We start from the raw sequence: 12,980 nt of genomic DNA on the forward strand, positions 1-12,980 counted from the left end.
ACCTCTTTCTTTAATAAAGGTTTCTTGAAAACTCTGCATCCTCCGGAATCCCTTGCTTCTGAAAACGTAAGCCATTAAAATGCCACAACACAATAAAGTCTCCGTACATGGCTGAGAATTGTTACTGTCAGAATCCTGACATCTTGTATCTTACTCTTTTTTATATATAATATATATATATTAAAGGCCACCATAATTTTCATGCCTTAAGGAAAATATTCTTGATGGGTAACTGCAATCACTTCCTAACACCAGGAGAGAATGAAGATTTCAACCTTGGATTTATTTTTTGCTTTCCAATAGCAATTCAGGGTTTGAGAAGCATCCTGAAATTAGATTAGTTTCAAATCGCTATTGTTTGGTGTTTCCACCCCGGGCCCAGTACAGCTGTAGCATGTGGCTGTATCTTGTGTGTATTCTTCCGGGTTTGTTTTAAAGTCTCTCATTCCACATCACTGAACACAATCAAATCTTACTCCCCACCATTCTGCCAAGGTGCCTTAATCTTGACCTGTTCAGACCACGCCTCTTTGGATGAATGTAGTTCACATGTGCTCCTTGGCCTCTAAGATTGCTTAAACAGTGTCAGTTGGATGTGGACACCATTCTCAGTCCATTTCCTATGACTGAAGGTGAACATAAGAATGGCCATACTGGGTCAGACCAAAGGTCCATCTAGTCCAGTATCTGTTTACCGACAGTGGTCAATGCCCGGTGCCCCAGAGGGAGTGAAGCTAACAGGCAATGATCAAGTGATCTCTCTCCTGCCATCCATCTCCATCCTCTGATGAACAGAGGCTAGGGACACCATTTTTACCCTTCCTGGCTAATAGCCATTTATGGACTTCATCACCGTGAATTTATCCAGTTCCCTTTTAAACATTGTTATAGTCCCAGCCTTCACAACCTCCTCAGGTAAGGAGTTCCACAAGTTGACTGTGCGCTGTGTGAAGAAGAACTTCCTTTTATTTGTTTTAAACCTACTACCTATTTAATTTCATTTGGTGACCCCTAGTTCTTGTATTATGGGAATGGGTAAATAACTTTTCCTGATCCACTTTCTCCACATCACTCATGATTTTATATACCTCTATCATATCCCCACTTAGTCTCCTCTTTTCCAAGCTGGAGAGGCCTAGCCTCTCTAATCTTTCCTCATATGGGACCCTCTCCAAACCCCTAATCATTTTAGTTGCCCTTTTCTGAACCTTTTCTAGTGCTAGAATATCTTTTTTGAGATGAGGAAACCACATCTGTACGCAGTATTTGAGATGTGGGTGTACTATGGATTTATATAAGGGCAATAATATATTCTCAGTCTTATTCTCTATTCCCTTTTTAATGATTCCTAACATCTTGTTTGCTTTTTTGACCGCCTCTGCACACTGCGTGGACATCTTCAGAGAACTATCCACGATGACGCCAAGATCTTTTTCCTGACTTGTTGTAGCTAAATTAGCCCCCATCATATTCTATGTATAGTTGGGGTTATTTTTTCCAATGTGCATTACTTTACATTTATCCACATTAAATTTCATTTGCCATTTTGTTGCCCAATCATTTAGTTTTGTGAGATCTTTTTGAAGTTCTTCACAATCTGCTTTGGTCTTAATTATCTTGAGTAGTTTAGTATCATCTGCAAACTTTGCCCTGTTTACCCCTTTCTTCAGATCATTTATGAATAAATTGAATAGGATTGGTCCTAGGACTGACCCTTGGGGAACACCACTAGTTACCCCTCTCCATTCTGAGAATTTACCATTAATTCCTACCCTTTGTTCTGTCTTTTAGCCAGTTCTCAGTCCATGAAAGGACCCTCCCTTTTATCCCATGACAGCTTAATTTACGTAAGAGCCTTTGGTGAGGGACCTTGTCAAAGGCTTTCTGGAAATCTAAGTACACTATGTCCAGTGGATCCCCCTTGTCCACATGTTTGTTGACCCCTTCAAAGAACTCTAATAGATTAGTGAGACACGAAGCCTCAGCTGGCTTTGAATCAGTCACGCAAAGGAGAAATTGATTGTCCTATCCTATCCTACTTGCCCTGGAACATATTAAACTAACTTCATTTAGAGATGCTTGTCTGAATCTGAGGAAACCTGTTACAGACTACTGGACTTTTCTGTGTGGGGTTCTTGCCTTCTTAGTCTGTCTTAGAACAAACCTACTTATCTTTTAGCTTAACTTTTGAATAAATGTTACTCACTTTCATAGAATATTAGGATTGGAAGGGACCTTAGGAGGTTATCTAATCCAACCCCCTGCTCAAAGCAGGACCAATCCCTGGACAGATTTTTCCCCAGATCCCTAAATGGCTCCTTCGAAGATTGAACACACAACTCTGGGTTTAGCAGGCCAATGCTCAAACCACAGAGCTATTGCCCCCTCCCGTGAAAGGAAACTACACAGTTTTGCACAGAGTAAAAATTATACCTCTGTTGCAGAGCAGCAAGTTGAATGTGCTGCAGCCAGAGGCTAACTGTTGCTTAATGTTTGTTGGTAATCTCCCCATTCAAAATGCAATTCTTCTAATATCCTGAAAGCTCCATGGCTTAGCAAATAATTCGCCGCCCCACACTAAAAACGCTTGTTAAAATGAAAGGACCTCTTTGAAACTTGAATATCAGTGGCTTTTAAAGTGGCTTAAATCGGAGCGTAAGCAGCCTATGAACTTTTCATGTTTCCACTATTGTGATGCATTGTCAAAGGAAGCAAATGTGTCACAAGTGTTTGTAAAACTGACAGGATGCATCAAGATGCTATTCTGTATAATAGTGCTATCATCTTTCATTCTCTTGACCTATCCAGCCATCTGTCAGGAGATGCAGAGTCTGCCCCTTGGTTGCCAGAGGTGATTTTTGCTTTCCTGTGTCACATGAAAGCCATGCAAATAGTTTCTATAGCAACAGGTCCTCTCTTTCTTCTGACGCAAAATCCTGAAAAGGTCTCTTGTTCCTTGTTTTCATCTGATTCTCATTTTGCTTTCATCCACTGTTATATTGTAGATAAAGGTTTTATTTCAATTTTGCTCAGAGCTGCTTCTTAATGGACACCAGCTGTGAGTTTTACTACACATCAAAGTCGCCACAGCAGTACCTTAATTCTGGGTCAGAGGAGAAATTGCTGTGATACTTAAAAGATGACACTTAACTTTACTTCTCACGTTTACTTAGCCAGCCAGCCCCTCCTCCTCCCCCCCTCCCGGAAGGCATCTGTGTTTGATCTGAACTGTAGCCACCGTGTTAATACAATATGTTTTGCAAAGGGCTTGTGTGTTCAACTCAATTAGCTTTTCTCTGAGTTATCCTTAGGAGCATGCAGTTTCCCCTTCATTTGTGGACCTCTCAGCCTTGTGGGACATGCTGTTTTTGAAGTAGCATGCACACATATCCTTTTTGCAGCTGAGTCCTTGCAAAAACTCAGGGGACAAGTAGCGCTCTTTAAATCTTCACAGACTGTGAGGAATACTTCTCTTCTCCCATCTGCTACGGGAAAAGATGCAGAATTCAGGGGGGTTGTACTAATGGTAGGGGGTGAGTAGCTAAAGTGATGTTGCAGGAGTGGCGAACTCCAGTTGAGGCGGAGAAGAGCTTTCCTTTCAGTTACAAAAAAATGCATGCTGCAGAGGACAAGGAGCCTTAATCTGTGTGCCTGTTGGACACAGTGCGCTAGAGAAACTGTTGTACAACCATCATAGCACTTGTGTGGAATTAACCCCATGTTCTCAGCCATTGAGAGCTCTAGTATGTGGAATGCTTCAAATTCAACTCATGGACTTGTGTTAAATGTGTGTGGCTTTTTGTTCATTAATAAACACAGAAAATAAATGTAGTTTAGTAATTGGGGCTAATTTCTCTCTCCCCATCTTTTTATTTTTTGATTAAAGAGCTAATCTATCTTCCCCTCCCCTTTCCTTTCCCCCACCCCCCTTAGAACAGTCAGGAGAAAACTACATTAGCTCGTCTAGTAGCACAGAAAGCTGCAGCTGACTAAACTGGCTAGGATTGTCTTGCAAGAAGAACAAGTTCGAACAATGGGTGAATCTCTTAAGGCCTGGAAAAGAGAGAAGTCCTGAAATTTATCTATGCTTCCACTTGGTCTGGAAATATCAGAATCTGGCGCCGACGTTTCCAGTGCAGACATTATTTAAGATTTTGGGATTCCAGTTTTAGGTGAAACAAGGATGTCTAGTGGTTCATGAAAGCTACAGGCTTAACTAGGCAGCATGGTACAGTGAATAGTGCACTGGGAACAGAACCCCGGACTTCTACCTCCCAGTCCAGGTCCACCACTGACCTGTGTGACTCTAGCTATTGCACAGCAGTCACTAATTTTGGTGTGAAATCATGTTAAGCACTTTCCTTCATGGCTGCAAAACATGGACACTTCATACTGGGCACGTGAAGCAATTAGAAAATTTTCACATGCGCTGCCTGCGTCTCATCAAGTGGTTGGTCGGGATACCAAATATTGAAGTCCTGGACCAGTGCTGCCTGACTTTGTGTTGAATGAATCCCTAATCGTACAGGCACAACTTTGGTGGGCTGGTCACCTCCGACGTATGGGTGATACAGGACTCCCCAAAGCCATATTTTAAGAACAGTTGAAAATGGGAGCAGGTATGCTGGGAGGCCAATGAAAACTATAAGGAACTCCCTAAAAGCTGGCCAGGTCAACCCAAACACATGGGAAGCTGCTGTTGCCAACAGATCAGGATGGTTGTAGACCTGTTTGTCTGCAGTTAAAGCCATTGAGAATTGTAGAACAGAAGAAGTCAAAGAGAAGTGGGAGTGAAAAAAGGAAGCTGTGGCAAAAACATGGTGCAACGTCTGCCCAGCGTGCAGACAAATGTGTCGATCCCTCATCGGCTTACAAACACACTGATTCTCATACATCAACTGGCACAGGAGACTCCAACCACCTTTTCTGTGTGTAACCAAACTATCCCCTGGGATCAAACTCTGGGGCTAAATGCATGAGCTAAAAGCCACATGGCCCTTAGCGAAGGCTGTAGAGCAAACTCATTAATCTCTAGGTGGTCTCGGTGCCACTAGAGGGGACAGCGCACCACACCCAGAAGATGTGTGGGGTTACATATGCTTCTGTCCTGTCTCTTTAGATTGTAAGTACATTGAGACAGGGACTGTCTGTACAGTGTCTGCCGCACTGGGGCCCTGATACCAGTTGGTTTTACTGTAAATCAAGTAACTACTCAAAAGGCTTGGCTGGTTTTGGCAGTGGGGTCAAGTCACTTTTATGTAGCCCAGTTCAGTCATCCTTGAGCACCAGCAATTCACCTGAGAGTCATTGCAGCTTGATGCCGGAGTGAGGCGCATGACACTGCTTCTTTCCAGAAGTCAGTTTTTACAAATCTGGATTGTTCTCAGTAGAAGTCAACCTTCAGAGGAAAACCAGACTTTACATGGCTCATTGAAGAAGAGGTTATTTTCAAAGTCTGAGTCGGAAGGACTCATCTCAGCAGGGTAGGGCTGCCTTGGAGCGAGTCTCTCTTTCAGTTAGCTAATCCTGCCTTTTGGATATGCACTACCCCACATCTTATTCACTCCATCTGTTCTGCTTGTTGTGTCACTTGCTCTGGCAATGCTGGTGAGGTTGCGGGAAAGGCTAAATTGATAAATCCCTTTTGGCATTCACGTGGGCTGAAGAGGGGTGACCTGCAGTGATCAAAGTAGTAGAAATTGCTCTGGATAAGGTTGTTCTGGGCTTCTCTCTTGCTATTAATAGTCAACAGTTTTTTTATGTGCAAAATCAGCAATAAGGCAAGATCCACATGAGCGAAAAGCGAAGGGGCAAAGTCTTGTGGAGCAGCCCCAACTCTGCTTTTGTTTGGATATTGTCTGCTTTGGAGTGTAAACTCTTAGGGTCTGTCTACACTGCAGTTAAACTCGCAGCTGGCCTGTGCCAACTGACTCTGGCTGGCTCGCAGGTCTCAGGCTAAGGGGGGGGGGTGGCGCTGTGTAAGTGCCGTGTAGACATTCAAGCTTGTGCTAGCTCTGCGACCCTCCTGCTGTGCAGGGTCCGAGAGCCTAGGCTGCAGCTAGAGCTGAACTTCTACACTGCAGTTAACCAGCCCCTTAGCCCGAGCCCCAAGCGCCTGAGTCAGCTGGCACAGGCCAGCCACAATATTTACTAGTAATGTAGATGTACCCGTTGTTGCACTGCATACATACAGGCTGAATGGCACTAGCCTTTAGTCCCTGAAAGCTTTTGAGGGACGGAGGAAGGATGGTCTCATGGCCAAGACACTGGACTGGGTTCAAGAGACCTGTGTTCCATTCCTGTCTCTGCACCAACGTCTCTATGTGACCATGGGCAGGTTGCTTAACCTTCTCTCTTTTTTCCATCTGTAAAATCAGGATAACACTTGTCTCCTTTACAGTGTAACTTAGCCTTACAATCTCCCTGGTAAATGCATTGAGCTGCTTTGATGGAAACTTGTAAAGATCCATTCTGTAAATGTCAATTTCTTCCAACAGTGCAGACTTTTTTTTTTTTTTAATCTAGCCTATCGTATTCGGGCTGTGCGTAGGGCCTGACACCAGATGCATTCAGCCTAAGAACTTACCGAATTCTCAACCATTCTAAGCCCCTTTGCTTGACTGTGCAACAGCTTTGTTTGTTTGTAAACCTGCCTCTAACATCACTGCCCACCTATTGTGAACAGCAGCTGCCAGGTTCTTCGCTAATAGCCATCGGGCGGGGTGTCTAATGCTTAGTGCAATCACAGACCTGCTCTGGGATCCTTTTGCTGAGCTCTCTCTGTTACTCTTAGGGGGTGTCTACATCTACAATTTTGCAGCGCTGGTTGTTACAGCTGTATTAGTACAGCTGTATAGGGCCAGCGCTGCAGAGTGGCCACACTTACAGCAACCAGCGCTGCAAGTGGTGTTAGATGTGGCCACACTGCAGCGCTGTTGGGCGGCTTCAAGGGGGGTTCGGGGAACGCGAGAGCAAACCGCGGGGAAGCAGGTCTCCTTCCCCGGTTTGCTCCAGTGTTCCCCGAACCCCCCTGCAAGCAGATCTCCTTCCCCGCGGTTTGCTCTCGCGTTCCCCGAACCCCCTCCCTGCAAGCAGGTCTCCTTCCCCGTGGTTTGCTCTCACGTTCCCCGAACCCCCCTGCAAACCACGGGGAAGGAGACCTGCTTGCACGGGGGTTCGGGGAACGCGAGAGCAAACCGCGGGGAAGGAGACCTGCTTGCACGGGGGTTCGGGGAACACGAGAGCAAACCGCGGGGAAGGAGACCTGCTTGCAGGGGGGTTCGGGGAACGCGAGAGCAAACCGCGGGGAAGGAGACCCGCTTGGGGGGGGATTCGGAGAACACCGGAGCAAACCGCGGGGAAGGAGACCTGCTTGATTACCAGAGAGGTATCCTCAGGTATGCTGGGATACCTGGTTATTCCACGGAGGTCAAGAAAAGCGCTGGTAAGTGTCTACACTTGATTACCAGCGCCGGATCCTCTACACCCGAGACAAAACGGGAGTACGGCCAGCGCTGCAAACAGGGGGTTGCAGCGCTGGTGATGCCCTGCAGATGTGTACACCTCCTAAGTTGCAGCGCTGTAACCCCCTCACCAGCGCTGCAACTTTGTGATGTAGACAAGCCCTTAGCAACAGTCTCAGAAGGGAAGCGTGAGTTCTACTGAAGGCAGCATTCCTCTAGTGACACACATCTCCTATCATGTCTAGGTTTTATATACCACATGCCGTGCCGTGATGGGCTCTGTACCTTGTGCTGTTTGCTGAAAGTTGTGTCCTTCATAGAACCTCCGGACACATGATGCTCTAGAGACCTTGTTGCCATTACATCGTATCCTCCCCCTTCCCTCCTTGCTACCTGTTAACCTGCTTTGACGCTAGATATTGTCCACTTGGAGCATGCAGTACTCCAGCACCTTTCACGCTAGCCCTCCAATGCTTGGTACGCCCCGAGCAAGGGCAGGAGTAAGAGTGCATGGCACTTTAAACACACCGGCTTTCCCATGAGGTGCTTAGTGTAAATTAGACAAGTGCAATAAACAGACAGGTGGGGGGTGGATTCATTCTGTGTTCTGCTTTGGCTCAGCAGGAGGCCGCACTGGGTGGAGGCGCTGTGCAAGGCTACTGGGAAGAAACAAAGTGAGGAAAGCATGAAGGCTTTGGTAGGCAAAGACAATGCTGGGGATGGAGACATTTGAGGGCCGTTGACATGAATAGGAGAGCCATGCTGCTCAGTCCCCTAGTTGGCTGGAGCATAGGACTCATTGAAGCATTTAGAGGGAGAAGGTCCTGCCAAGGGCTGGAGTGGAGCTGTGTAGCACCTTGAAGGTGTGGACAAGAATATGAACTTGATGCAAAGAGAAATGGGAAAAGTAAATGGGTGGATGGCCCCTCCTCTTCCACACTCCTCCTCCTTCCCTCTCCCCATCTCCATAGGTGTGAACAGATTCCCTCATGCCTGGTGCACACTGTAGCCTATCTTCTGTCCTATCACTCTGTTCCCCTAGACTAGCCAGGTATTCATGTTGTGGTATCTGCAGTGGGACCACACCAGTTCTGTTTCCTTCTAGAGAGAGCACTGCTGGGATTAGGGTCAGTGGGTGTTTGTTGAGTAGGCTGGTCTCGGGAATGTGCCAGATAGCAAACTTCTCCAGCTGACACACAGAGTGGGCCTGCTGGTACTTCACAGAGCAGTGTCCTAAATTATGTTCCCTGGCAAATGCTGTTCACACACTTTTTTCTCTCAGCACAGGATTGCACACCTGAGCAGTGTCACGCCAACCACTCCTGCTGCTGGGATCTGAGCACTTTCCCCTCCAGCTTTGCTGGCTCTCCATCACCTGCTCCTGCTGCTGTCACCTCTAATGGGGAAACCCATGTCCTTTGGAAGAGTGCCCCCCCACACTCCCTACCATCCCTCCTCCCTCTCCACTGCTGGAGTGACTATAGGGGAAGGGGACATGGCTCAGAAAGATTGTAGAGAAGCAGAAGTGCCACTGTAAAAATACTGCGTGCCTTGTTCTAGTCCCCTGCCCCCCACTTCGCTTATACCCTGCCCATGGATATGTGACTCTAAAGTTCTGGCTCGCTGCTTTCCAGGTCACTAGCCATTCTTGGTAATGAACACAGAGAAACAGCAGAATGTCGCAAATGCTGGTTTCCAGGGTTACCTGTGTACCTCTGATAGCATGCAGGAAATTAAAACAATCTGTGATGGCGATATGTTGTTGGCAACAGATGGCAGCTGTTGGGGATATGTGTGTCCGAGGAAGGCATAAAAGCAAATGCAGCAGGCACAATTGTTGAATTTGTACATTAACCACTGAGTCACTTGAAGACAAAAGCAAAGCTTTTAATGAAGTACAGCAGTCACTGGACACTTTTTTGTTCTTCTATTAGACTTACTCTTTCTGTGGTATGGCCTAGAAGTTACATGGGGCCCTACTAAATGCTTAGTGTTAACTGCATGGAGGCCTGCACATGGTATGGGTACTTAGCAATTGGATGAGTTATTGCCATTAAACTGGCCATATGTCTCATTTAATTGTTAGCTTAGCCCTCTTCTTATTGAGAAACCGGAGGTTGCTGCTGGAGTCTATGGCAAAGTTCTCCCTGGCACAAGCAGAACAAATTATTGCCTCTGGAGTTCCTTCACTGACCTCTGCTTCTCTCCTGTTTGAACGGCACTGTCTGTCTCTTACCTCGGGGACCTTCTTTAGCGTCCCTTTAACATCTCCAAACAATCTGGCTTTTCAGAATACTCACAGAAACAGCAGTGGGCCTATGTAGCAGGGCCCCTTCCTGGGAACAACTTGGGGAGTTGGCAGAAGTAGACGAAGGCTCTGGGCACCACTCTCCAGTGCAAACAGCAAACACTCCAGGCATAGCATTCAAATAGTGCTCATTTGGCACTAGAAGAACCAAGTATTTGTCCTCCTGCTACCTGCTTGGATTTCCCCATTTAAAAGAAAAAAAGAGTAACACCTCTTATCTTTGGGGATGGGCTGTGCAGCTAAGTTGGCTCTGCCCCATGCTATAAACCTTCTGGGAGGGCATAAGAAGCTAGATAGGCAAAACTGTCAGTTTCTTATAGAACTATAAACCCAGTACTGATCTTGCTGAGGCACTGAGAATGAGCTCTGGACAGTCTAACCAGCTGCTGCCTTTTATAGAGGCCTAACTGTTGCAGGGCACGTGATGAAACTTGTGAAGGAGAAAGTATCTTGTCAGACTGTGAAAACTGACCTAGAAGATACCTTGGTGTGTCTAATTGCCTTTCTCCTCACCTTGCCCTTTTTGGTGCTACTTTTCAAGCATATGGAGACCCTTTGCCTCTCTGAACCCTAAACCAGTTTCACCTCGCAAAGTGGTGCATGCAGGAACCTATACAACATGAGAGGATCCTTATAACTGTGCCTTCATCAGCACCGATTGTAGTGGACATACACTATGTCTACACGCCCCTCGGAGGTATGACTGCAGCATGTGTAGACGTACCCAAGCTAGTTTTGATCTAGCTCAAATAACAATAGCAGTGCAGGCTTGGATACCTACCTAGGGTCCGGGGTGGGCTTGTACATCGCCACAGTTTCCATGCTATCGTTGGAGTTAGCTAGGTCAAAGCTAGCTTGTGACATCTACACATGCTGCAGTTACACCTCTGATTGTCCCATACACATAGCCTATTCTTTACATTCTAGGTTTCTTTTTTATTTCCCACCAACCTTGGTGGACATGTTTTGTTCTCTGAACAAATTTGTTTATCGTTAATGACTCTTCTTAAAGACAAATTGTCTCTGGTGTGCCTGTGAAGTCTGACATTGCACTGTTGCAGTCATAGGACGAGCAACCTTGTACCAATCAAACTAGATCCTTAGTCTATGCTTAATAGATGCACTTCAGGGCCTACTTTCCATAGTCTTAAGAATTGCCAAGAGCTAAGGTGTGCCTGGAGAAAGGGATCAGAAAAACCAGAATTCCCCATATTTTGCATATTGTGTGTAATTTTATATATAATCTCCTGCAAACGTTTCATTTCAGATGTTCTGAATGATGCCATATTTGATGAAGATCATGATGAGATGGTAATTGTGAAGGACATAGACATGTTCTCATTGTGTGAACATCACCTGGTTCCATTCGTTGGAAAGGTAACTACCTCACAAAACAGATACTGTAGTGTAAACTATGATTTAAATCTCTCATTCGTGTGTGTTTCTGGTAACTTTTTTTTAAACTGTAACTGTATGCAGCCACTTACTATCATATCAAATCATAGCCACTTATCTAGAATCACAGCAATCTTCAAAATACAAATTCTGAAGACCACCTTCGTGCAAGATTTATATGATTTAAGACCCTAGCATATAGCGGTCAACCTGTATCAGTCTAATAGTTTCTGACATTCTGTATCAATGCTCTTCATGAAGCAGCAGCAAGCCTTCAGGGCAGACATCTTGATATTAAACCAACGCACCTCAGACGTCAGCTTTGATCCGTAACAGATTACACTAACAATTTGAAAAGCCAGCTGGTGGATTGTCGTCACAGTAACCACTGCAGACTGTGCAAACCTTGGATTAGTGTGCTCTTTTCAATGAATAGTCGGGCCTAGATTTCCAAGAGTAACTAGTGATTTTAGATGCCCAAACTGTGACAGCCTAACAGGGCCTCAATTCCAGACAGTGCTGAGCACCCACTCTTTGAAAATCAGGCCTCTTTTAAAAAGTCTGAAGTTGGACGCGGCAAAACTGAGGCTCTCTGTCTAAAGATCTTGGTCTCTGTGCTGCAACATTTGACGTCCATACCAGCTCCAGAAATACCAGAGAATGGAGCATCCGCACTACAGTGTCTCCTCATGAAGCACACTTGAGCTGTAGAGATAAGACGGTTACTCACCTTTGTAACTGTTGTTCTTCGAGATGTGTTGCTCATATCCATTCCAGTTAGGTGTGTGTGCCGTGCGTGCACATTCGTCGGAAGATTTTTACACTAGCAACTCCGGTGGGCCGGCAGGTCGCCCCCTAGAGTGGCGCTGGCATGGCGCCTGATATATACCTCTGCCAGCCCGCCCACTCCTCAGTTCCTTCTTGCCGGCTACTTTGACAGTGGGGAAGGAGGGCGGGTGTGGAACGGATATGAGCAACACATCTCGAAGAACAACAGTTACAAAGGTGAGTAACCATCTTTTCTTCTTCGAGTGATTGCTCATATCCAGTCCAGTTAGGTGAATCCCAAGCCTTACCTAGGCGGTGGGGTCGGAGTGAGAAGTTGCGGCGTGGAGCACTGTGGAGCCGAAGGCTGCGTCATCTCTGGACTGCTGGACCAGGGCATAATGGGAAGCGAAAGTATGAACGGAGGACCAGGTCGCTGCCCTACAGATCTCCTGGATGGGGACGTGGGTGATGAAAGCCGTTGATGAGGCTTGAGCCCTGGTAGAGTGCGCAGTCACGTGACCTGGAGGGGTATGAGCCAAGTCATAACAGGCTCGGATACAGGACGTCACCCACGAGGAGATTCTTTGAGAGGAAATAGGTAACCCCTTGGCCTGTTCTGCTACCGCCACAAAGAGTTGGGAGGTTCTGCGGAATGGCTTGGTCCTGTCTATATAAAACGCAAGCGCTCGACGGACGTCCAGCGAGTGGAGCTGCTGTTCCCTGCGGGACGAGTGGGGTTTTGGGAAAAATACAGGGAGAAAGATGTCCTGATTGACATGAAAGGCTGAGACCACCTTGGGGAGAAAGGCTGGGTGCGGTCTCAGCTGGACCTTGTCCCTGTGGAACACCGTATAGGGGGGATCTACGGTGAGAGCCCGGAGCTCCGACGCCCTCCTGGCTGAGGTGATGGCCACCAGGAAGGCAGTCTTCCAGGAGAGAGAGAGCAGGGAGCAAGTCGCTAATGGCTCAAACGGAAGGGACATGAGCCAGGTGAGAACTAGGTTCAGATCCCAGGTAGGGGTAGGGCGTCAAATCTGAGGATATAG

The 12,980-nt window shown here is 46.5% G+C and overlaps 1 protein-coding gene across 2 annotated transcripts in view; it reads left to right on the forward strand.

Annotated features, from left to right (window-relative positions):
• GCH1 (GTP cyclohydrolase 1) overlaps positions 1 to 12,980 on the forward strand; it is a 48,890-nt gene that overhangs the window by 11,339 nt on the left and 24,571 nt on the right. For both annotated transcript variants that reach the window (XR_007774352.1, XM_050952742.1), the window contains exon 2: positions 11,039 to 11,148. Coding sequence is in view for 1 of the 2 variants with exons in the window: in XM_050952742.1 (XP_050808699.1) it covers positions 11,039 to 11,148 (110 nt within the window). In the remaining variant the exon portion in view is untranslated. The remainder of the gene's footprint in view (positions 1 to 11,038; positions 11,149 to 12,980) is intronic.

This window comes from Gopherus flavomarginatus, chromosome 5 (assembly GCF_025201925.1).
Source record: "Gopherus flavomarginatus isolate rGopFla2 chromosome 5, rGopFla2.mat.asm, whole genome shotgun sequence".
Classification (NCBI taxonomy): domain Eukaryota; kingdom Metazoa; phylum Chordata; order Testudines; family Testudinidae; genus Gopherus; species Gopherus flavomarginatus.